Source organism: Schistocerca cancellata, chromosome 1, assembly GCF_023864275.1.
Source record: "Schistocerca cancellata isolate TAMUIC-IGC-003103 chromosome 1, iqSchCanc2.1, whole genome shotgun sequence".
NCBI lineage: Eukaryota > Metazoa > Arthropoda > Insecta > Orthoptera > Acrididae > Schistocerca > Schistocerca cancellata.
In genome coordinates, this window is record NC_064626.1 from 318,727,338 (window position 1) to 318,754,583 (window position 27,246).

General features: G+C 44.8%; 1 protein-coding gene across 4 annotated transcripts in view; it reads left to right on the forward strand.

The window, feature by feature from the left end:
* LOC126172942 (COMM domain-containing protein 4) overlaps positions 1-27,246 on the forward strand; it is a 551,734-nt gene that overhangs the window by 444,251 nt on the left and 80,237 nt on the right. For all 4 annotated transcript variants that reach the window (XM_049920920.1, XM_049920918.1, XM_049920917.1 and 1 more), the window contains one exon: positions 16,298-16,341. In XM_049920920.1, coding sequence (XP_049776877.1) covers positions 16,339-16,341 — 3 coding nt within the window. In that variant the 5' untranslated portion in view covers positions 16,298-16,338. The remainder of the gene's footprint in view (positions 1-16,297; positions 16,342-27,246) is intronic.

Genomic DNA, 27,246 nt, shown 5'->3' on the forward strand with positions numbered 1-27,246 from the left:
GAGTACCAGTTGCCTCATTCTACCTTACTTAGCACCTTTAAAAAATTTCCTACAAATTTTGGCGTGCGAACATATTTGCACTTTTAATTCTGAGAGAGAAGGAGATAGTGGCTATGGGAAAGAAACGGAAAAAGTATTTAATACCGGAAAACATAGACAGTGGTTGTTCTATAGAAAGAGCGACGGAGATAATGGCAGTGTAAGAAAAAGAGTGGCAATGGAAAATAGTTGACGGTGACAAATAGTGCTAGGAAAATTGTAAAGGAGACAGTGTCAGTGGGAGATGAATAAGGATAATGAGAAAATAGAAACGGGTGAGAGCCAGTGATAATGAGACGGCTGGCCGGGGTGGCCGAGCGGTTCTAGACGCTACAGTCTGGAACCGCGCGACCACTACGGTCGCAGGCTCGAATCCTGCCTCGGGCATGGATGTGTGTGATGTCCTTATGTTAGTTAGGTTTAAGTAGTTCTAAGTTCGAGGGGACTGATGACCTCAGAAGTTAAGTCCCATAGTGCTCAGAGGCATTTGATAATGAGACAATATGGGCAGTAACAACGAGGAAGAGAGACGTACTGACAGTCAAAAGAGACGGAATCAGTGGAAAGGAATGAATGAGATAGTAGTAGTAAGAGAGAGCAAGAAGGAGACAGTGACAGTGAGAGGAGAAGTTGTAATAGGACAGAACGAGAGGGACTGTGGCTGTGAAACGGGTGACAGTGACAAAGAGAGATAAAGAGATAATGACAATAAGTTGGATCGAATGAATGAGTGAGAATGAGCAAGTGGGGGTGGATGGGCTAACATTATTTTCGCATTTTTTGTGCTCAGATAGGAGCGTTTTTTCGCTGGTTGTTTACGGAATAAACATTGACGATCACCGTACACACTGCTCCCATCTAATGCATCTGTGATGCGATTGTCGGTCACTTTGTCGTAACGATCTTCCAAAAATCACTCTTGATGCATTGTGGATTCTCATAAAACCCCGCAAAGAAAATTTCTCTAGAAACACGTCCTGGACGTCTTGATCGCGTGACAAAGCATGTAGAAACATTGATTGTAGCATGTAGGGACTTAATACCATATTCTGTTCTCCGAGTCAGAGACCATGTCCAGTTTTGTATTAGTAATGTTTCGTGTATCGTCATGTACTTAAGCTGTGATAGAAATCTAAATACTTTGGAGCCAACTGATTGCATATTATGAAGGAGACATATATGTGTGTACACACACACACACACACACACACACACACACACACACACACACACAAGCACGCGCGCGCGCGCCCACACACACACACACACACACACACACACACACACACACAATATATAATCATCAAGACGGTTTTATAAGTTCGAATCAGGAAACACAGAATTAAAATGTTGGGTGGTGGGATAACAGCAGCACATTATGATGGAATAAGAGCAGCACATTTGTTCATCATGGTAGTTTATACTTATAAAATTACATGCTGGTCGAACTGCAGTGGTTTAACTGTTAGGGGTGCAGTTGATGTTTGATTCCTGTGAACAAACCAAGGAAATCATTTAGAAAGTGCTTATTCTCTAGCTCATTGAAAATGTTTGTGGGTGGGGGGAGGGTGTGAATATGTATTTCTTGTTTCTCTGAAAGGTCCATTTTCTTGCCTTTGTGAGTGATATGTAATATGTGTTAGAAACGGTGTGTCCATATTGATTCATGTGAGTAGCTACTACAAATTTATTGGAATTTTTTAGTTCAAAGCCATCCTTGGGTTCACGATATTTTATATTGAAGCTTTTACTGGTCTGTCTAAGATAAAATCTAGGGCAGTTTTCACAAGTAATCTTATAAATTCCTGATTTTTCTAGGCCTATGCTGATGGTTTTGGTGCTGTGGATAAGGTTATGTTGCATAAATGTAAATGTCGTGTGACTAGGGCCTCCCGTTGGGTAGACCGTTCCCCATGTGCAAGTCTTTCGATTTGACGCCACTTCGTCGACTTGCGCATCGATGGGGATGAAATGATAATGATTAGGACAACACAACACCCAATCCCTGAGCGGAGAAAATCTCCGAACCTGCCGGGATTCGAACCCGGGCTTTTTTTTTGTAGCATATATAGACTTTTTTTTTATTTACAGGTTTTCACAATTACAGATTTTTACATGAAATTGATCTGCTATACTATTAAGCGGTCATGGACATTTTTTCGATTCTCTTTTGTAAGTGTTCATGAATTGTCTTTTGGTAAGGAATAACCCTTATATTCGTGAATGTCCTTCAGATAGTTTTTTGCATATTGTGTTCACGCTGTTGTGGCCAACTTGCCTTACTTTGGTTTGTTGTATTTTGAGTTTAATTTTTTTAAATTTTAGATTTATGATGTATGGCAATAAAAATTGCGCATATGGTATCATGTTCGCGATATTTATGACAAATGGGGAGACAAACAGGAACAAAAAAATGTGAATAAATAAATGAAGGATCCTAATGTGCTGAATTTAGGTAGACGCTACACTTTGCATACACGAGTATATTATCAGGCAATGGATATATAAGGTAAAAATTGTAATAAATCACAAGGAAACATGCTACATTTAGGCACATGGAGAACAGAAGTATATATATACCACAGGAACAAAAAACAACGTAACTTGAGTAGAGAGAGAGAGAGAGAGAGAGAGAGAGAGAGAGAGAGAGAGAGAGAGAGATAGTGTGAGCGAGAGAGCACACTAATATATGAAGGACACTATATAGATTTCGTTGTTACCTTGGTTCACTTGTTTGGTATCCTTTGCACTAGATTTCTGGCTGATCATTTTCTGTTTGCCTGCTTTGTTTTCCTATGAGGAAAGGACACTGTATCGATAGAATTTGTACACGTGACACACACTTGCGCAATTTCACTTTGTACTTTGCATTCACATTTTACCACACGCTTTTCTCACTACACCGCTCCTGATGTTGGGTTTTGGAGGGATGAGTGGGCGACGTACTCAGCTACTGGGGCGTGGGAGGACGTCGTTCACGGCGTGTAGAAGGCGTCTCGGAAGGCGGCGTCCAGCGGGACCTGCAGGAAGTCCTGGAAGGTCTCGCGCTAGTTCTTGCGTTGTTTGGTCCTCTTGGGTTCCTCCCACTTCTCCGTGAGGAACTGCACCTTGACGGTCTGACGTTTGCTGACGATGGCGTGTGCTGTTGTGGCGAGAATCCACTGCGTGGCCAGGCGTTTTGGGTTGGGGAAAGGCTTCGCTTCCGGGACAGTGACAGCTGTGACGTGTATAGCCCTTTCGTCAGTTCTGTTGATGTGAGCGATCATTCTTCTCGCTGTCGCCCATATTTTCTTGCTCTCTCTGCAACTAAAGCGATGCTCGATGGTGTCGGTATGGTTTCAGAGATCGCAGTTTGGCGATTCGTGCATGTTAATGCGCGCCAGTTTTTCGTTTGTTGGCACTGGCTGGTGAACGATTTCCCACCAGGTGTCCCTGGCGTGCTCGCGCAGTGTCCCTTCAGAGGTGTTCTTCCAGACCTGTGGCCAGTTGTGATCTGGAAGTCTCATCTCTATTTTCGTTTTGCTTGTCTTCCCCCTCAGAGCGCCGTAGATCTTCCTCGCCGTTCTTTGTTGTGGGTTGGCAACGACCGCGGTGATATAGCTGTTATACTACAATGTAGACTTTCACGGCAGGAAATATCATGTCCATTATAATTAACCGGGCTGTTATGCCGTGGTCGGTTGATGAATTTTGTCTCAATTCCCAACGTTTCGTCTACGGGAGACATCTCCAAGGGGGTCCGTAGGTCGATCTGGCTCGCTACTGACTGCCGCTAAATTCCGTGTCCGCGCGCTCCCGCGCCGCGGTGTGACGTCACGTGTTTTGAAAACGTCAGTGCAATTGGCCGCTGTCCGCCGCCGTCGATCGCCGTTGCCATCACCCAGTAGTGGACGGGTGGTACACATCTTCTTTAACACCGGCATCCATATACCGTTTAATTTCACGCCCTCCTCCTTTCGGTTGAAATTATTTGGGTGTTTAGCGATTTCGATTGCCTCCCTGTAAGGCTTTTCGTAATATCCGCTTGTGGCCGCTAGTACTTGCGTCTCCTCGAAACGAATATTGTGGTTCCCTGGCTGGAAAGCATGCTCCGCAACAGCTGATCGTTCCGTTTCTCCTCTTCTACAATTTCCCTTGTGCTCTTCCAAACGCTTAGAAACAGTTCTTTTAGTGGTACCCACATAAACATCACCACAGCTGCATGGGATCCTATACACTCCACCTTTTTCCAGTGGTGTGCGAGCGTCCTTGGCAGGCTTAAAGTATTCCTGTATCTTCCTGGTGGGCTTGTAAATTACGGTAATATTCCGCTTCGTCAAGATCCTCCTTATTCTTTGCGTTACATTTTTAACAAACGGCAGGAAAACCTTAGATTTTGCAGTAGCCTGTACGTCAGTATGATTTCTGCGTGGCTGCCTCAACGCACGTTTTATTACGGCGGACGAATATCCGTTCTTCATTAGTGCATTGTGGAGATGTTCCATCTCAGCGTCGAGCAACTCAGGTTCACAAATACACTACTGGAAATTGAAATAAGAACACCGTGAATTCATTGTCCCAGGAAGGGGAAACTTTATTGACACATTCCTGGGGTCAGATACATCACATGATCACACTGACAGAACCACAGGCACATAGACACAGGCAACAGAGCATGCACAATGTCGGCACTAGTACAGTGTATATCCACCTTTCGCAGCAATGCAGGCTGCTATTCTCCCATGGAGACGATCGTAGAGATGCTGGATGTAGTCCTGTGGAACGGCTTGCCATGCCATTTCCACCTGGCGCCTCAGTTGGACCAGCGTTCGCGCTGGACGTGGAGACCGCGTGAGACGACGCTTCATCCAGTCCCAAACATGCTCAATGGGGGACAGATCCGGAGATCTTGCTGGCCAGGGTAGTTGACTTACACCTTCTAGAGCACGTTGGGTGGCACGGGATACATGCGGACGTGCATTGTCCTGTTGGAACAGCAAGTTCCCTTGCCGGTCTAGGAATGGTAGAACGATGGGTTCGATGACGGTTTGGATGTACCGTGCACTATTCAGTGTCCCCTCGACGATCACCAGTGGTGTACGGCCAGTGTAGGAGATCGCTCCCCACACCATGATGCCGGGTGTTGGCCCTGTGTACCTCGGTCGTATGCAGTCCTGATTGTGGCGCTCACCTGCACGGCGCCAAACACGCATACGACCATCATTGGCACCAAGGCAGAAGCGACTCTCATCGCTGAAGACGACACGTCTCCATTCGTCCCTCCATTCACGCCTGTCGCGACACCACTGGAGGCGGGCTGCACGATGTTGGGGCGTGAGCGGAAGACGGCCTAACGGTGTGCGGGACCGTAGCCCAGCTTCATGGAGACGGTTGCGAATGGTCCTCGCCGATACCCCAGGAGCAACAGTGTCCCTAATTTGCTGGGAAGTGGCGGTAGGTGCGGTCCCCTACGGCACTGCGTAGGATCCTACGGTCTTGGCGTGCATCCGTGCGTCGCTGCGGTCCGGTCCCAGGTCGACGGGCACGTGCACCTTCCGCCGACCACTGGCGACAACATCGATGTACGTGTTGAGCAATTCGGCGGTACATCCACCCGGCCTCCCGCATGCCCACTATACGCCCTCGCTCAAAGTCCGTCAACTGCACATACGGTTCACGTCCACGCTGTCGCGGCATGCTACCAGTGTTAAAGACTCCGATGGAGCTCCGTATGCCACGGCAAACTGGCTGACACTGACGGCGGCGGTGCACAAATGCTGCGCAGCTAGCGCCATTCGACGGCCAACACCGCGGTTCCTGGTGTGTCCGCTGTGCCGTGCGTGTGATCATTGCTTGTACAGCCCTCTCGCAGTGTCCGGAGCAAGTATGGTGGGTCTGACACACCGGTGTCAAAGTGTTCTTTTTTCCATTTCCAGGAGTGTATTTCTAGCTCTGTCCGCTAACGTCTTGATAACACCCCGCTTCTGTTGTGGGTGGTGGTTCGAATCCCGGTGCAAATAACGGTCCGTGTGCGTGACGAAGCGGAATATTACCGTAATTTACAAGCCCACCAAGAAGATACAGGAATACCTTGAGCCTGCCAAGGACGCTCGCAAACCATTGGAAAAAGCTGGAGTGTACAGGATCCCATGCGGCTGTGGTGATGTTTATGTGGGTACCACTAAAAGAACTGTTTCTAAGCGTTCGGAAGAGCACAAGGGAAATTGTAGAAGAGGAGAAACGGATTGATCAGCTGTTGCGGAGCATGCTTTCCAGCCAGGGAACCACAATATTCGTTTCGAGGAGACGCAAGTACTAGCGGCCACAAGCGGATATTACGAAAAGCTCTACAGGGAGGCAATCGAAATCGCTAAACACCCAAATAATTTCAACCGAAAGGAGGAGGGCGTGAAATTAAACGGTATATGGATGCCGGTGTTAAAGAAGATGTGTACCACCCGTCCACTACTGGGTGATGGCAACGGCGATCGACGGCGGCGGACAGCGGCCAATTGCACTGACGTTTTCAAAACACGTGACTTCACACCGCGGCGCGGGAGCGCGCGGACACGGAATTTAGCGGCAGTCAGTAGCGAGCCAGTGGGTGTGTTGGACCTTCCATCGACCTACGGACCCCCTTGGAGATGTCTCCCGTAGACGAAACGTTGGGAATTGAGACAAAATTCATCAACCGACCACGGCATAACAGCCCGGATAATTATAATGGACACGATATAGCTCTTGTCAACCGTCATCTGTTTAATGTGCCGCAACTTGAACGGGATGTTTGCGGTGTCTACAGGTACCTCCTCAGATCCCGGTCCCTAGTCCTTGAGCAGGTTGGACGTAATGCTGTTACTGTTCTGACGCCGGCCGGGGTGGCCGAGCGGTTCTAGGCGCTACAGTCTGGAACCGCGCGACCGCTACGGTCGCAGGTTCGAATCCTGCCTCGGGCATGGATGTGTGTGATGTCCTTAGGTTAGTTAGTTTTAAGTCGTTCTAAGTTCTAGGGGACTGATGACCTTAGAAGTTCAGTCCCATAGTGATCAGACTCATTTTTTGTTACTGTTCTGGTTCTCGATTTTTAGCGCTCGGTGCAGGAGTAGCGAAGCGCATTTCGTTTTGACGTCTGTCAGACCAAGTCTGCCTTCTTCCCTCGTTAGGGAACACGTCGCCTGGGAGACTTTGAAGATTTCCCGTCTCCACAACACGTAATACGCCGCACCTGCTATTGCTCGTGCAGTTTCTGTCGGTGCATATAGTATTTGGGCCATGTACCAAGCTTTCGACAGGATCGTTTCATTTATCAACTGCACTCTTTGGCTCAGCATCAGGTTTCTGTTCGCGTGTGTCCTCGCGAGCCCTCCTGTTGTGTTCAAGACGCTGCGCCAGTTATGTGCTGCCATTTTTCAGTGGGCACTGTTGTAGTTCTACTCCGAGTGTCCTATGGTACCACTGTTTCGCTGTTCGCATACTGCCGTTGCCTATCGGCAGTAGCACTGTCTTCCTCGGATTCGTTTTGGCACCTGAAGCCCTTTCGAAGGATTCCATGATAGGATGAATTTTTCCTAATTCTTCGTTTTGAATGAAAATGCCCATGTCATCGGCATAGGCCATACATGCGATGTTTGTTGTACCTAATGTGTAGCCTCTGATGTCGGCTGTTAGTTTTCGTAAAAGAGGATCCAGGGCTATTGAGAATACTGCCATCGATAAAGGGCACCCTTACCGACGGATCTTCCTAATCGTATAGAATTGGAAATCCATCCGTTTACTGTTATTTTAGAGGTGGCATTTGTGATGATGTTCTTGATGGTTCTCATGAATTTTGGCCCGAATCCGAGGTGTGCGATAGTTTTCAGTAAGTACCGGTGACTGATCCTGTCGAAAGCCTTGTAGAAATCGACAGAGATTACTGCTGCGGGTGTCCTAGTTGTTGCGGCGTGGGCTATAATGTCCCTATATGTGCAGACGGCGTCGAATATGTTCCTGCCAAGCACTGCACAGGTCTGCCATGGGCTAACGGCTTTCTTGAGTGCGACTTTGATGTTCGCAGCCAGGCACTTTGCTACAATTTTGTAGTCAGAATTTAGTAACGTTATGGGCCGAAAGTCTTCGATTACGTTGGCAGCCTGCTTTTTGGGGAGCAGAATCACCGTCCCTTGCAGAAATTTTGATGACAATTCTGCCGCGTTTAAGACTTCATTTACTATTTCAGTAAGAATACCGCCGACTGAGCCCCAGAGCGCAGTGTAGAATTCCGTTGGGATACTGTCTGCGCCTGGTGCTCTTCCGGGTCTGGTGTCTTTAATGGTGGCTCTAACGTCGTCATCTGTCGCATTGTCATTTAATAGCGCCTGGTCTGCGTTGGTAAGGATCCGGCGGGTTACTTGCAGGATCCTCGCCATTTCTGCGTCGTCGTTGTCTTCTCCTCGGAACAGGTTGTTGAAATGGTCTTCGACGTGGCCATTATTTCTTTCTTCATTGATAGTTTGTTGCCGTCCTTGTCAACGAGTTCCCTTATTTTAGTGTTAGCCTTCTATCTCTCCCCATGCAGGTGGTGCAGCGTGGCAGGTTCATCTTTGATTTCGTCGTTTGTATGGCTGCGGGCGATGACACCTCTGATTTTGTCCCTTTTCATGCTCAGCATACGTGCCTTGAGTCTTCTGATCCGCGGCAGAAGCAGTTCTTCGTCCGCAGGGGCGTCCATCGCGTCTCGTAGGCATCTTGTGTAGAAGTCTGCCGCGTTTCGTTTCCAGAAAGCCTTCTCAGCGCTGTACCTTATCAGCCCCCTTCTTATTTGCGATTTGGCGTGTTCTACCCACCACTCAGTAGTAGAATTATACTCGCCTCGCCTCTGTCTGCATGCATGAATCGTGTCGGCTATTTCCTGCCTTAACTTTTCGTCCGTGAGGTGGCTTGTATTCAGCTTCAACGTCCCTCTTCCTGCTGGTAGCTTTCTTCTTAGTAGACGGAGTTTGCACTGATAATCACAGTGGCCTGAGAAGATCACAGGGCCGACCTCTACTTGTGTCACAGAGGCGGCCATCTCTCTGTTTTCATATACTCTGTCGATTCTTCTTCTGCTGCGGTTATACAGGTACGTGAATTCGGTGTGGTCTTGGTGTAGTAGGCGCCAGGTGTCTGCTAATTTTAGACGCCTCACTAATTCGATTGACATTCTGTCGCACTGACCACTCAGCTACCGGGGGCGGATTACGTTGCATTGTGTCGTTGGTATGGGAGCTTATTTGTACTACTGCCCTGTGGTAAAGATTGCCAATTTGGTATTAGATTGCTTCTAGGAATGTAATGTGTGCTAAAAGTTCCTTTTCTGTTGCTGATTGTGAATTTACTGCAAGTGATTTACTATCCTTAATTTTATTGTGCAAGAGGTCAATTATTTGTGACTTACAGCCATTATTTTCAGCTACAACTTTGATAATATTGATTTCTTTCTTTCTTGGCAGATCAACTGAGCGGAATTTTATTTATACATTGTAATATGGATCAGAAATAAGCCATTTTGTGCTGTGTAGGGTGGCATGAAGAATTATTTATAATTACTACTGTGGTGGTTGTTTTTCTATGCTGTGGTGGTTGTTTTTCTATGAATTTCGGAAACATGCTTTTGATTGAACTGAAACTCTTTTTTCTGATGCTCAAGAGTGAATTTGATATTGGGGTGCATGTTACTCATGGCATTTGTAAATGATTCTATTTCATCTACTGTACCAGTGAACAAGATGACTATGTCATCAACATACCTTTTGTAATACAGCAGTTTATCTTTTAAATAGGTATTGACCCTAAAAAATTTATTTTCCAGATGATTAATGTAAATATCGGATAAAAGCCCGGCAAGACTGCTTCCCATTGCTAGGTCATCTGCCTGCATATAGATTTTCTTGTTGAATCGGAAGTAGTTATGTGCTAGAATTAACTGTAACGTCTCTGTGTTCGTATATCTCTGCGTTGCAAAGCTATTTGTTTTTTAAATTGCATTATTTCAATAGTTTCAAGGACAGTATTATTAGTGTACAGGTTTCCAATATCCAGGAAAGCAAATCTGGCATTTATTGGTATGTGCACATCACTTGCATCATTAATAAATCTTTGGGGATTTCTGACAGAAGTTGTCTTCAAATGTGTAAAAACTGCTAAGGAAATCTTTAAGCTTCTTAAAGATGTAGTATTCAAGACTGTTCCTTGAGTTAACAGTCGGTCATATTAGGCACTGAGGTTTAAAAATCTTTGGCCAAAATCTTAGTTTATGAGGTACGGAGTTCATGACTGAGCTGTGATGAACATCAGTATCTGATAGGAGCTAGTTGGAATATTTAATTAATTCCCTGAGCTAAACTTGATATTTAGGTGTGGGGTCAGCCTTCAGAAAGAATTGTAAGGTTTTGTTGATTTAATCTTCTTCATACATAACAACTGCAGTGTTTCTAGAATGAAATTTTCGCTCTACAGCGGAGTGTGCCCTGATATGAAACTTCCTGGCAGATTCAAACTGTGTACCGGACCGAGACTCGAACCCAGGACCTTTGCCTTTCACGGGCAAGTGCTCTACCAACTGAGCTACCCAAACACGACTCTCGCCCCGTCCTCACAGCCTTAATTCCGCCAGTACCTCGTCTCCTACCTTCCAAACCTTACAGAAGCTCTCCTGCGAACCTTGCGGAACTAGCACTCCTGGAAGAAAGGATATTGCGGAGACATGGCTTAGCCAGAGCCTGGGGGATGTTTCTAGAACGAAATTTTCACTCTACAGCGGAATGTGCGCTGATATGAAACTTCCTGGCAGATTAAAACTGGCAGGCTGTGGCTAAGCTATGTCTCCGCAATATCCTTTCTTCCAGGAGTGCTAGTTCTGCAAGGTTCGCAAGAGATTCTGTGAAGTTTGGAAGGTAGGAGACGAGGTACTGGCGGAATTAAGGCTGTGAGGACGGGGCAGAGTCGTGCTTGGGTAGCGCAGTTGGTAGAGCACTTTCCCGCGAAAGGCAAAGGTCCTGAGTTCGAGTCTCGGTCCGGCACACAGTTTTAATCTGCCAGGAAGTTTCAACTGCAGTGTTTCTTTTATCTGCCGTAACAACAACAGCTTTGTTACCTTTAAGTTTTTCATTGATGCTAGTGACTATTCCTGAATCAGTTGTCTCAGAACTGTATGTTGAGTGTAGATTTCTTGCAGTAATTTGTTTGGCTTTTGAACTTACAGTAATTTGTTCACTTGGGCTTAATTTGGCTATGTACATGCAATTTTCGTGCTGACAACTAATTCTTTGGTGTTTTTGTCATTAGGTTTTGGTAGAATGTTATGTCTGAGACCTTTATTTAGTAAACCATAGATGTTTGAGGCTTGGAAAGATCTCTGGAACCATATAGCGTCTTTCGGAAGATTTTCTTACACACTCGCCCAAAGATGTCAAGGACATATAAATACGAGAAATATTGCATGACACGTGCACTAGTTGCTAACCAAAATAACATACAGAACATTGAGAAAGAGGATCTGTTACATGGCAGTCAGTTATGCTTTAGGAAAGGCAAAGGCAGCAGAGAGGCATTCTGACCTTAAAAGTTGATCACGGACAAAAGGCAGAAGAAAAATACACACAATTTCATAGAAGATCTGGACCTAGTAAAAGCGTTCGGCAATCTAAAGTGGTACAAGATGTTTGAATTCATTATAAACGTAAGTAGCATATACTCAATAGATACAGACGGGTGATACACTACATGTACAAGAACCAAGAGTGAATAATAATAATTGGAGACCAAGGAACATGTGTGCAGAGTAAAAAGCGTGTGAGGCAAGGTTGCAGCCTTCAATCTGTACATCGAAGATGCAATGTAAGAAAGAAAAGAACTCGTCAGAAAAGAGAAAAAATCAGGCTGAAAGTATATCAATAATAATGTTTGCTGATGACCTTACAAGTGAAGAAGAATTAGAGGACCTGTTCAGTGTCTGCTGAGCAAAGGGCACGAATACTAAGTGAAAAACGGAAGTGGAGGAGGAGATTAGCGTTTAATATGTCGACAACGATGTCATTAGAGACAGAGCGCAAGCTAGTATTAGGGAAGGATGGAGAAGAAAATTGACCGTGCCCTTTCAAAGGAATCATCCCAGCATTTGCCTTAAGCGATTTAGGGAAATAATGGAAAAACTAAATCCGAAAGATCGGACACGGGTTTGAACCGTCGTCGTCCCAAATGCAAGTCAATTGTACTGTACCACTGTGCCAACCCGCTCGGTAAAACGGAAGTATTGAGGACCAGGTGAAGTGGGATTAGTGACAAACTTAGCATTAAAAAGAAGACCACGTATACATGAAATGAGCGATTGTTGCTACCTTGGAAATAAAATATCACAAGCTACTGATGTAGTGGCCCAGCTCATTAGTCTCATAATCTCACCGATTCGCGAAAGAGTTCAAGCTTGGTGTGCATCTGTACTGGAGAGATCAACTGGCCGTCATCGCCTTAATCATATATGTGGTGTTTGTTCTTTTGTACTGGTACAGACAAAGCATTTATCGCTAAAAGACCAACAGGATCAGATATATGCCTTAGAGAGTGTTTTTGAGTAATTGTCTTCTTCATATAGCTTTTGAGAATGAACAGCATTATATGTAAGTGAAACGTGAACAGTGGAAAACCAGGCAAGAGGAGAAACGAAGCATTTGAAATGTGGTGTTACAAAGGGATGCTGAAAACGAATTGAAGAGGGTCTCCACAGAATCGGCAAGGAAAGGAATATATCTAATTCTCTTAGTAGAAGAATAGACAGGGTCGTAGGACGTACGTTCAGTCATTGGGGAGTAACTTCTGTAGTAGCCTCTTAAAGGGAGTTGCAGAGGAGGATGGTGGTGGTGGTGGTGGTGGTGGTGGTGGTGGTGATGATTGGTTTGTATGGTGCTCAACTGCGCGGTCTTCAGCGCCCGTACAAAGTCGAAGTTTTTTCACAGTCCATTTCTTTTTTACACAGTCCAATCTATCCACTGTCACAAATGATGAGGATGATGAGGACAACACAAACACCCAGTCCCCGGGCAGAGAAAATCCCCAAACCGGCGAGGAATCGAACCCGGGACCCCGTGATCCAAAGGCAGCAACGCTAGCCACTAGAACACGAGTTGCGACCGAGTTGAAGAGGACAAAAATTTTAGGGGAGGACAGAAAAACAACTTCGGACTTCAGTAGGATAGAAAATCATGGAGGCTCACATCAATTCAGTGAAAGACAATAAAATCATATCACTTACTTGTATTCTTACTAGTGTTACGAATTTATCATTTTTTCATGTATGTATGTATTTAAAATGAACGAAATCGTATATATGTGGCGTCTGTTCTTTCGAAATGTCCTAAAGAACAGACAGTTTGATCCTGCAGCTATTATGAATCAAGACACAAAGGAATTAATGACACTAACTGCTAGTGGGCACTGATTTAAATCAACGGTGAAAGTTGAAGCTATATGCCGGACCAGGATTCGAACCGATGTCTGCTGCTTGCTAGGCAGATGCACTGGTCACTGCGCCCCCTGGACACAGTGGTCATCACAGCTGCACGGAGTACCCTACCACGTATGCCATCAGACCGAAATTCTCAGCCTATCTACACGCTACTGATGTAGTGCCCCTTGCCCGTTATTCTCATAAGTCGCGCCATTTCGCCGGTACCTGTAAGATTTCGAGCTTGGTGTGCATCTGTGCTGCACTAAAGTTATCAATTGGTGGTCCTCAGTTTATATATAATGTGTGTGTGTGTGTGTGTGTGTGTGTGTGTGTGTGTGTGTGTGTGTGTGTGTGTGTGTGTGTGTGTGTGTGGTGTCCTTTCGGACATTTTCGTTGGTGTGTTTCGAAACGTGTCATGCTACAAAAACTAAATTTTATAGGTGACCCAAAAGACTTGCTGTATTTGTTCTTGTTGAATGAGCATTCTGTAATGAACAAAAATTCTGTACTCCAGAGTCCAGGGGGGACGTGGTGAGGCGACTCATTTCGAGTATCTATGGCTCTGTATGTAACCAACTTCACTGAAAAACAATTTAAAAAATACTTTTTTTAAGTGTACTTTCCAACAATATACAGGGTGTCCCAAAAAGAATGACCCGATTTTAACCTCTAATAATATTGAGACAAATGTCACTAGGTAACTGAAACAGCGCTAGATGTAATCGGCACGGTCTAGAGTTTCAGAAAAAAATCCATTACATGTCGCTACGAGCGCTGACCTGGAGAGTGCAGCCAGTCTCGCGCAATATGGCGTCCACGCAACAGAAGGCGTATTGTGTCATTGAATTTAGTGGTACTCAATCAGTGATCGCAATTCAGCGGGCGTTTCATATTCGTGAGACCGATGAACTAAAAACCAGAATATCAGCTGCTGTAGCTTCAGTGACAGAAGACACCTTACGCTCAGTTTGGGATGAATTCGGCTATCGGCTAGATGTCGTCCGTGCAGCCAATGGAGGACATATTAAATATTTATGTTGGATTTTTATAAACTTCTGTCTTTTCTGAGTAATTTAGTATGCAATTTGTTGGTGTTACGTCCTTACTCCTAATAAATAATAACCGGGTCATTCTTTTTGGGACACCTTGTATTTCTACACTGCTGAGGCAGAATATTGTGATCGTCTGCCTGATAGTGTGTTGCTCCATCTATGAAAGCACAAGAGCAATGATTCTCCGTGGCATGGATGCAACATATCCTTGGTAGTCGTCGGGTTCAGAGTAGGTGAATTTGGTCGCCAGGAGAGCAGTGTTATTTCACTACCACGCCCCTTCAAACTACTGTAGCTCCATTGTGGCTTCGTTCTGTGGCCAATTATCCTGCTGGAAGATGCTGTCGGTGTCGGGGAACACATCAAGCATGAAGGGTGGAGGTATTCACGTAGCTCACAGCTACCATTGTATCTTTGATTACGGCGACAGGTCCCATGGAAGTAAAAATAAATGCTCCCCATAGCATAATAGTGCTCCAGCTGGCCTGCGTCGGCGGCACGGTTCACGTTTCGAGCAGCCGATCGACTGGATGACGACATAGCTGGTGCAAGAAGAAACGCGATTCATCCGACCAGGCGACACGTTTATGTTTGATCCACAGTCCAGTCCCAATGACCCAGTGGCCACTGAAATCGCAAATTATAATTTCTTTGGATCATCATAGAATCTCGAAGGGCTCGTGTGCCGCAGAACCTCGTGTTTAACCATGTTCGCTGAACTGCGTCTTCCGAAGCACTTGTGCTTGTACTATCACAGTACTCTGTTGTCGTGTTTGCCACCGTTAGCCGTCTGTCCTGCTTTACCGAGTGGGGAATCCTCCAACCTCTCGTTCTGTGGTAAGGCTTGGAAGCCCAACACATTGTTCACTACACGTCGTTTCGCCGACCTTCAACCGCTTTCAATAGATGCTCATGACTGCTGCACCAGGACAGACAAGCAGCTTCGCAGTTTCCGAGATTCTCGTTCACAGGCACCGGTCTATAATATTATGCCCTTCTTCAGAGACGCTTACGTCAGTGGATTTCCTAATTTGCATCCTGTGTCGTCCCTAGAATGATTTCACGTTCGTCCCTATTCTGTCTGCATACTTATCGTGGTGCAAACCCGCAACACCACCAGGCGGTATTTAGTGTCGTTTTGGTTCATTAGTATATGTCCCATTAACGCACTTTCTTTCTTCCTTTTCCCAGTTCAGGGACCCGAAGGCTTCCACCACGAATGCTGAGAATAATTTTAGTGATATGGATCTACTTTTCTGGCACCTCATACGATTTTGACTGTTCTTCATTAACAGTAACAAAAGTACAAAACGTTTTAAAGTGAGCAAAGCAACGCTCGTGTAAAAAAATCACCTATACACCACGCAATCGCAGTGAAGATATCGTGAGTTTCATTCACGTCTCTTTGTACTTTATTTCCTTCGTCCTTTTTCGCTGCTACGCCAAGCAATCTAAATTAAGAAAAAGTTTTGCCCCATCATAAGTGAACATAGACTAAATCACTGAGGTGCACACATAATCAGCCTACTTTTTCAAGTTACTTGTGTTCATACAAAATAAGTAGCCTTCAAATGTTTTCACTAATAACATCTCGGTTTCGTATGCATGGCTCTAAATCTGCCACCTTTCATTGCATCAGGTTACAGTTGAGTGACGTCAGTTAGATGCGTCTGTCGTCTTTTAATCTGAGAACGATAACTGAAAATTTGCAGCTGTTGTGCTTCCGATTCTTTTTTACATTTCATCCGTTTTTTCTCTTTTCCAGACTCATCCCGGCCTGAGAATATTTGATCCGTCTGCTCTGTCATGGTGAGTGTACTTCGTTACTACTTTTTTAAAATCCAAAACATCTACTTGTGAACAATAAGACCGTTTTCAACCCTGTTAAAAATACTACATTATTGTAGGCTAATAATTTACACATGATTTCAGTATTATCAAAGAGGAAAGCATGATTATAATGTAACGTCCAGTCGGAGACGGAGCATTGCACATGAAGCACAAGCTCGTATTATAGGAGGACGAAAAGGTAAAGCAGTGATGTTTTTTTCAGTGAAACATATCGTTTGCCTAATTCAGCTAACGGAGACCAAGGAAAACCCAAATCTGGATGTCATACGGGTGTCAGAAGTCCGTTCCAGTCGGTCGCCAGTGTAGTTCCTTATGAGCTGCTCCACCTCACTCGGGAGGTTATTTTTTACAAAATACTACGGTAGGAGATAAAAAAGTCAAGATTATCGTACATGAATGGCCGACTGCAACAAATCGGTTGAGATAAATACAGAATAGGTGAGTGAAAGAGCAACAGAGATTGGATACTAAAAGAAGCATGACACGTGATTTAATTGGCAATTTCTCGAAAAAAAGAGTCTAAAAATGTCACGACGGAATCCGACGAAAGCTAATTGGAGGCAGTTTCCCACAGACCCGCTAAATTAACATCGATTAAAAAAATGACGCCCCTACGCCGATAATTTGTCTGGGTAGGCAGAAGGTGGGATTACAGAGGGATAGGAAAGTAAACCGGCGGCGTTTGTGATGCACCTTGGGCGTGCCCTGTCGTTACTAATTTATGTCTTGTGAATAGCGCACACTATCAGTGATAGCGAAAGCAGACGATATTAGAGATAATATAGTATGTACCTTCTACCACACTCACAACGAATTCTTTCGTGAAAGCAGATCTGAGATCTGTGGAGGAAACGACAAACAATACTCACTGTATAAGAACGCTGCACGGAGCACTAGCGATACGCTTGGCTTCTACAGCCCAATAAATCGGCAATGGCTGAACATTATAGTTACAATGGCCATTCCATGGGTAGGAAAGTCAAGATAAAGGCCACAGCCTTACCTTTCTGAGATTCAGTGGTCAAGCAAATTGTGTAAACATTAGCAGACAGCCTGCTGAGTTGGTACGAGGGTTACAGCTTGACAAATCAAAGAAAACCTTCCATGGATAGGAAAGTCGAGATACTGGCCATAGCCTTATACTACTGGGATTCAGTGGTCAAGCAAGCTGTGTAAATATCATTAGCAGACAACCTGCTCAATCGGTACGAGGGTCTCCAGCTTGACAGATCAAGGAAACCCCCTGTTCCACATCCACGCTCTCAAAGGAAATATTGGTCTAAGTATTCGCTGCCTGGCATTCCAAACATATGCTATCCGTAATACTTCGTGAGCACTGTGGACTGCCTGACTCTGCGCTTGCTTTGTGTTATTCTTACAAGGAAATTGTCAGACTTGTCATGTCGAAACCTGTGTTGCTTCTTTTACCATTGTGACTTAACATTGCAAGAAGTCTGTATGCAGAATTTTAGCTGCTGACGTGACCTGGAAGTCTGTAAACATCTTTATGAAATAAGACATTATTGTCGCATGGTTTCCGCGCTTATAACTGCCTCTTGTACAACCCTGACCACGTTATACCAACGCCATCTAGGGACAAGGTGGCGTTAGCTACGGCCGCTCTCTTGCCACAGCATTGAGAGCTGATTCCCCAGTGAAAGCGATCGTACGATAATAAAACATTTGTTGACAAATATGGGTGATATGTTATCTACAACATTCTTTACAAATAGCTATGAAATAGACGCAAATAAGTATACGGTTTAGAACAGGTCCAAATTTTATTTCTTGTAATTAACACAAAAATGCGAAATATTGATATAATGTTCAAAACATAGGTTTTTTGTGCACCAAGAACATACAAGCAAAGACAACATATGACAGCCCTGCGAATCACAGACGTTGTTATATGTCCGTAGACAAAACTGGGCTGGTGTTAGGAATGAATCAGGCCTAGTATCAGTATATTTCGAGGAGTGCCACGCATATTTAATCAAATTCTGAAACCGTGGGGAGGAAAATTGATACTGTACTACTGATTGCAGCTTGAGAATATTGTCACGGTGATAGACAGGAAATTGCAGTGATCTGCACACAATAATTTTCTCTGTTAGTTTTCTGTAAAATGCCTTCCACTGACGGAAAAATTCTCTGTCTAAAGGTTGAATTACGTTCGTCGTGCCGGGTGGAATCTGAAGTATCTCTACTTCTTTGTCAGGGTGGGCTCGAAATACAGCTTTTAATAAGTCAGACCTTTTATGACCTGACCACGAATCTAGGAGGAGAAGAGGTTTGTTCCCGCAGAACGGAAGAAAAGCATGACGCATGAAAGGTGTAACGTTTTCATTTCCCATTTTTCCAGACTTCGATGCGTCTACCACAAGATTGTTTGCGTGTAACATTGTTCTTTTGACACGTGGTCCAAAACGTCCACTTGGTCCTTGAAGACACACATACAGTTTAGGCAGCAATGAACCATCCAGACTAATTATGGGCATTATAGTGTATGAATGGGTGAGTGCAGTCGTGGACTGCGCAATCGCCTCAATATGATTTTCCCCTTTGAATGACAGTGTTCTTTTCACACGCATTTCTTTTTGAAAACCTGACTGATCTGCATTGTACACGTACGATTCACTAAAACTAGCGATCTTATTTTTTTGCATTCGTAAGAAAAGCTTCTATCATTTCGATTTGTGTCACTTCATTTTCCGACTTGTTTCTCGATGTAGATTTTGTTATTTTTCTTGCCACAATTTTATGTGATCTTTTGAAGCGACTAATCCAACTATGAGAAGCTGTAAATTCTTTAGCGCCTATCGCGTTGGCAATCTCTAACGCCCAATCACGCAAAGTTGTATCGCTGACACTATGTGACTGTTGTCTGGCATCGGTAAATAGCTCAAAAAGTCGCGCATTTATCTCCGTCAAAATTTCCAGTCGACTCTTATGTCGTCCAGCGACTTCCTTTTTCCATCTATACAATTCACGTTCAAAACGGACAACGCGATACTTATTTTGAACAGTACTGACACGTAGGCGTTTCTTACCACTTTCGTTCAATCAATACGTCACCGCTTTTTCTTTGTCTGATAAGGTAATTGTAGTTGCTGGTGTTACTTTCGGAGATAACTGATGATGGTACGTGGCACTATCACTCGAAGAGTCTTCATGACTGCAACTTTCGTCGGTGTCTTCGCCGTCTGTAGATTCACAGTCTGCAATATCGAGTGTTTCAGTTGTTTCTAGCCACATGTCTGCGCCATTTACATGCTCGTCTAGAAGTTTAACAACCATGTCGCACAACACATAGTCTTCACGCGTGTTTTCTATTGATTGCTTCATTTGGCGTCTGTGGTATATCTCCATGGCAAGCAGCAAAACATTTACAGGGTTCGCCATCACCTGTGGCTTGCGGAGTATAGATGAACATGTACAGAACATCTTTCACATCTCTAACCAGTTTCAGGACGGTATGTTTCGAAATACGTACCAGAAATTAAAAGGACGTGCATGCCACAGATACTAATATTCGTTTCCCCTTTCCACCAAAACCGTGCAGCGATATTCCTCTGCCGGCCGAAGTGGCCGAGCGGTTAAAGGCGCTACAGTCTGGAACCGCACGCCCGCTACGGTCGCAGGTTCGAATCCTGCCTCGGACATGGATGTGTGTGATGTCCTTAGGTTAGTTAGGTTTAAGTAGTTCTAAGTTCTAGGGGACTGATGACCACAGATGTTAAGTCCCATGGTGCTCAGAGCCATTTCAACCATTTTGCTTGTCAGCAGCGGAAAGAGGCGTTACCTGTTGTGCAGCATTGTAAGTTTTTCACCAGTGCATTATGAGCCGTAAGTATTTTCTTGCGATTTCCTTATCGATGTTTGATCTGACTGCTTGTAGCTCTTTCACAGAAGGGATAAAAACGCTACACTCAGTGAGACTGAAACTGCGAACCATATCAGTCGCTTTTTCACAGGTCAGCACGTTACTACAGAGCTGGCGAAGAAGTATGTGCCTTAGCTTCCTCTTACGAGACCAATAGTGGCTAGAACTCGTAAACCGCTATTTGAAGGACGAGATTAGTTGCGATTTCCGCGTCCAACGACCTTCCTGGGCTGGAAGCCGTAAATTTACAATCTTTTGTTACACCTCAAACGAAAATAACTCAGATTATTCAATGGAAATGACAGGTAAAATCAAGTGAACTTTGAGGCTTAATTCCGTGCACACCAGGAAGTAACTCGTCGATTACAGAGTTGCCAAACATACATTGCCTTGTTGCCAAATCTCAGTTACAATACCAGCAGGAAGAAGACGAACCGATGTGATCTTACAGCGGGCTGGGAAGTGACCATAGCTCGTGTCTCCAAGTCGCAGCTGCTACGGCCTGGAATACGTAATGCGTCTGATTCGCATTTCTGTAACTAGGTTTAGGGACTGGAGCGTGGTTACTAATAATACTCAGAACTGAGTGCAAACTAAGCATAATAAATCAGTAACTCTCATAGTTGTTTTTATATTTCTTTCGTAAGTGTACTCAAAACTAAGAAACTCATTCACACAAGTTTTCGTGCCTCGCCGATAGTCGAGCACAACAAACAAATAAAAATAAAAAATGAATGTGTGTGTGTGTGTGTGTGTGTGTGTGTGTGTGTGTGTGTGTGTTGCCAAAAGGCAAGAGATCTTACTGCCTTCCGATATACGTCGCTATCAGTTCTTCCATACGATTTGGTCGACATGACCTGTTTCAGGTTGTGTACGACAGTCAATGTTTTAGACAATCAATTGTTTTCCTTTGCAATAAACAGAAAGATTTTCATTCTAAGCTATCCAAGTACAAAATTTTCGTAATATTAGTTCAAATTTAATATTCGCTTCTATAATGTAGGAAAGTATTTCACAGTTGCAGAACTCGCACCTGACTCATTGACCTTACACGTAGTCGCTGACCATAAATTCTAGCTCAGAGTGACACCAGTTTAAGTAACCTAATGTAGCGAAGACTGTTTGCCAGTGCTCTTTCTCACCGGAAAATACACAATTCACTCATTGGGCTCCATAAGTACACTGTAACAGTAATTTCTGTGTGTATGCAATGCATACGGGTTAGAATTTAGTGGTGCTCTCTCTTCCACTTCTGTATACAATATGCCTGACCTAAATGGGCCCTTTATCATTACAGGCCCTGGGCAGTGCGACGTCATACTGACAACAGTAATATGCTTATACTGACAACCTGACTGTTCGTTTTACCTGATTTTGTAACCATTTAAATAAAACAACATGACCTTCCAGTGGGAGACATTTCGTCCCTCTTTTCCTTCTGGGAAATTTGTCAGTAAGCTTTTTGCCTTCCAGCCAGCGAAATGCTGCAGAGTACGGCCCGAAAATGATTCACAAACCACGATTTAGTTTCGTTAAGACGATTTCTTTAAACATTGTCGTAGCTGAAGGAATTTAGTTTCGTCTTAAATCGTCTCAAGCAACAACGTTCACAGACATCTCTAATAGGAAAAAGCTCATTATCCAGGTACGAAGGTTGTAAAACAAACACAGTTTGTGTCAGGTTGATCTTTTCGTCTGATAGCACTGCGTATGTATTTTGTGTATGAGGTATCCCAAGTAGTGTTCCTGTAGCTGGGGAATCATTGGTTGAAAACGAGTTTAACACCAATGGGTACAATATGCTAAATATTCAAAATGATTATCAACCTTACTCAGAGTTCATCCGCAAACTGAGGCAAATTTATAATATTGAAGGTAGACCGTGTATCCTTGTCTTCCTTGAGTGGGCATTGGAAGGCATTTACACACACGTATACAATACTATGAATACTTCGAACGCTGTAGTTAACGTTGCTCTCATAAACTACTTTTGTTTTTTAATTCTTCTGGGTCTTCAGCGTACAATATGTGTCGTAGATACAGTCTTAGAGCAAAAAATTGACCGCCGAGTCGTTCACGTAAGGTGGGCAATACAGTCGTGCTCCTATCAGAATCCTATGTCCGGCAATATGCTCGATCTGGCAACATAGTAGACTGAGGCACTTCCCAGAGGAAGTCTTGACTTCATCTTAGTACATTATTCTTGAATACGACCATAGTCTTGAGGTAAAACGCGAGACTAGGTAATATGACGTCTGGCGACCGAAAGCACTCATTGACAAAATTTTTATCGCCCCTTTCCTCTCGGTGCTGAGGCTATGAGTGTAATTCAAGGGAATCCACAATATATTTCGCTTTCTGTCACACTGGTAATAATAGTTTGCTTCAACAATGTTTTAGCGAAAGATTTCTTTATCGACCATCTGCCTGTGAACAACGCATGCATCTGAGTCCTTTGGGACCCGTTTACTGCCTACCGGCGGGGGCTGAGGCACTGCATTGTCTCGCCTTCTCCCAACAACGTCTGCTCCATTCCGCACTCTCGACCATGTAAAATGCTGTAATGTTGTTGAGTGGTGACCCATAAAATCTGTCTACGATTTGTGTTTCACTCTTGATAGCAAAGGAGGCACAAAACCGTTTTTATTTGATGATTATTTTATTACACTCGAATGCAATACATCAATGTGGCACAGAATTAATTTCATTGTTGCTGATCCAGTGCACTACAATTAAAGCGTCACAATCTGTTCTTTTTCCTTTCACGGGAGGTTCCTCAAATAATTTATTATTGTCATGGATTCATATGTGTTAGTCAAGGCACAGAGAGTAAATGCAATGTAATGTGTTTGGTTTCTTTCTTTGATTCGCTATGGTGAATGGATGCAAAAGATTGTGTCAATACCTATCAGAACATGCTCTATAGCTACTCAGGCAAATTGCTTGTTTTGAGGTCTATACCTTAATTAACGGAGAAGTGAACGCTGTTCACAAGTGATATTTAAAATATTCAATTGGATTTAAGGCGACAAAATTGCCCATATTTGAAGCTACCCAGAGAAAAAGTAAGTTGCTAGAGCCGCTGTTAGCAAATGTCTGCAGGGAGTTCCTAATTGCTACTGTGGAAATTTAGCATAGAGGCCCTATAGTAAACAAGAGGTTCATTTCCGTCATACTTACCACCCTGGCATGTGAGTCTTTAAGTGAAGAACGATATTGAAATTCGTAATGCTGATGGTCGATTCGAATTTCTTCAGAGACGCTGGTATTGCGAAGCAGCTTGGCAGTCAGAAAGCCAAGATCTATGACCATTAACACAACTTACTGAGTCGAGCTACCAAGAGGATCTGATGTGAAAAGGTTTTCTTCCGATTTCGATACAGAATTTTTTCTGGAAATTCGCAGCTCCATAAAATATATCAGAAAAAAAAGCTCGCACACGCTGGCCCCTATCACGGTTAGAACTGACGACTGATTGAACAGTTCTGACCCGAGACACGGGCGGTACCACCGGGCTACGGACACTCTGCTGCCTGTACGCCGCTCTCATCATGGTATTTGTCGCTCAGCCTCATAACGCATCGTGAAATATAATAAAAGTTGTCGCTTATGTGAAGAATAGCATTTCTTTAGGCAAAAAACTGAATTTTCTGTCTCAGTGTCTTAGTTTACATGAGAATTATATAGCACGAGTCATTCAAATGGAAAGGGAATATCAAGCGAATTTTGCGAGTCAATTCAGTACCATACGCGGAAGTGATTTCCCTGTCACAGTGTTGGAGGGGAGGGGGGTTGTTTTGGGGAAGGAGACCAGACAGCGAGGTCATCGGTCTCATCGTATGGAAGGACGAGGAAGGAAGTCGGCCGTGCCCTTTGAAAGGAACCATCCCGCCATTTGCCTGGAGCGATTTAGGGAAATCACGGAAAACCTAAATCAGGATAGCCGGACGCGGGATTGAACCATCGTCCACCCGAATGCGAGTCCAGTGTTTAACCACTGCGCCACCTCGCTCGGTGTCACAGTGTTGCCTAATGTTTGTGACGGTGTTGCCAATTCTCAGCTGTGCTAGGAATATCTCTGTAGCAGTATGGGAGGAGAATCCCGTGCTCGTGTCATAGGAGGATATGGAGAGGAGGCGCGGGGTTTGGTTAATATGCAGCGTTTTCTCCTACCAGTTGTGTCAAACATTCAGGTGTATAATCTTCCATCACAATTACAGTTTCCTACAAAATACACTCCTGGAAATGGAAAAAAGAACACATTGACACCGGTGTGTCAGACCCACCATACTTGCTCCGGACACTGCGAGAGGGCTGTACAAGCAATGATCACACGCACGGCACAGCGGACGCACCAGGAACCGCGGTGTTGGCCGTCGAATGGCGCTAGCTGCGCAGCATTTGTGCACCGCCGCCGTCAGTGTCAGCCAGTTTGCCGTGGCATACGGAGCTCCATCGCAGTCTTTAACACTGGTAGCATACCGCGACAGCGTGGACGTGAACCGTATGTGCAGTTGACGGACTTTGAGCGAGGGCGTATAGTGGGCATGCGGGAGGCCGGGTGGACGTACCGCCGATTTGCTCAACACGTGGGGCGTGAGGTCTCCACAGTACATCGATGTTGTCGCCAGTGGTCGGCGGAAGGTGCACGTGCCCGTCGACCTGGGACCGGACCGCAGCGACGCACGGATGCACGCCAAGACCGTAGGATCCTACGCAGTGCCGTAGGGGACCGCACCGCCACTTCCCAGCAAATTAGGGACACTGTTGCTCCTGGGGTATCGGCGAGGACCATTCGCAACCGTCTCCATGAAGCTGGGCTACGGTCCCGCACACCGTTAGGCCGTCTTCCGCTCACGCCCCAACATCGTGCAGCCCGCCTCCAGTGGTGTCGCGACAGGCGTGAATGGAGGGACGAATGGAGACATGTCGTCTTCAGCGATGAGAGTCGCTTCTGCCTCGGTGCCAATGATGGTCGTATGTGTGTTTGGCGCCCTGCAGGTGAGCGCCACAATCAGGACTGCATACGACCGAGGCACACAGGGCCAACACCCGGCATCATGGTGTGGGGAGCGATCTCCTACACTGGCCGTACACCACTGGTGATCGTCGAGGGGACACTGAATAGTGCACGGTACATCCAAACCGTCATCGAACCCATCGTTCTACCATTCCTAGACCGGCAAGGGAACTTGCTGTTCCAACAGGACAATGCACGTCCGCATGTATCCCGTGCCACCCAACGTGCTCTAGAAGGTGTAAGTCAACTACCCTGGCCAGCAAGATCTCCGGATCTCTCCCCCATTGAGCATGTTTGGGACTGGATGAAGCGTCGTCTCACGCGGTCTGCACGTCCAGCACGAACGCTGGTCCAACTGAGGCGCCAGGTGGAAATGGCATGGCAAGCCGTTCCACAGGACTACATCCAGCATCTCTACGATCGTCTCCATGGGCGAATAGCAGCCTGCATTGCTGCGAAAGGTGGATATACACTGTACTAGTGCCGACATTGTGCATGCTCTGTTGCCTGTGTCTATGTGCCTGTGGTTCTGTCAGTGTGATCATGTGATGTATCTGACCCCAGGAATGTGTCAATAAAGTTTCCCCTTCCTGGGACAATGAATTCACGGTGTTCTTATTTCAATTTCCAGGAGTGTATATACGAATAAAACACGTACCTTGTTACTTTGTGACAAAAGATTATTTCAGTACAATAAAAAGTCTTTGGAAATCACTTATGCCCACCTGTCACAAAAGTAAGATAACAAACACGTTGCACCTCGAAATCGATTGCACCTATGTGCAGTCTTGTGACGTTTAAATAAATCATCTTAACGGCACTAAATCGTGGTTTGTGAATCATTTACCGGCCGTACTCTGCCGCATTTCACTGGTTGTTAGGCAAAAAGCTTACTGACAAATTTCCCAGAAGGAAAAGAGGGTCGAAATGTCTCCCACTGGAAGGTCATGTTGTTTTATTTAAGTGAGTACAAAATCAGGTAAAACGAACAGTCAGGTTGTCAGTATAAGCACCTTCTTGTAGTCAGTATGATTTTGCACTGCCCAGGGCCTGTAATGATAAAGGGCCCGTTTAGGTCAGGCATATTGTATACAGACGTGGAAGAGAGAGCACCACTAAATTCTAATTCGTATGCATTGCATACACACAGAAATTACTGTTACAGTGTACTTATGGAGCCCAATGAGTGAATTGTGTATTTTCCGGTGTGAAAGAGCACTGGCAAACAGTCTTCGCTACATTAGGTTACTTAAACTGGTGTCACTCTGAGCTAGAATTTATGGTCACCGACTAAGTCTAAAACATTGCCTGTCATACAAAACTTGAAACAGGCCATGTCGACCAAATCATATGGAAGAACTGACAGCGACGTATATCGGAAGGCAGTAAGATCTCTTGCTTTTTGGTTTGGCAGTACTCGATCGCCATTTCTAGACCCAAGTAAATGAAGAAAGGCAGCGCCTTTTTGTTATCGAGTAACGTCTTCATCAATTAGTTTAGTTTTAATGTAATCTATGAGTTATTACTGATGTTTGATATTAACATGAAAAGGATTCCGTAGACAGGGAAAGAACCTGTTCTTTGGAAACTACTTCTATAGTGACCAAAAGGCATCAAGTACAGTGTTCCAGCAGCGGTATGAAGAAAATGATAGTAATAATGACGGTAATAATCGAATTATCCGGTAACTTCACACTTCCCAGTGGATTTTCTCGAACTAAGAAATTTGCTGAATTTGTGAAAATTTCAAAATGGCTTCACATCGAGCCTATGATGCCTAGAAGAGTCTTTACATCCTGCTGACATGAGAATAGCATAATCTCCGCTTCAGAAGCTTGCTTCTACTTAATCATTTCATAGTACTGCGTTTTTTCCACCGTGACTAATTTTGTAAGCTAAGCACATCACCTATTACAGCACACTCCTGGGGCTGGGAAATGTGGCCACAATGGTCTGGCGG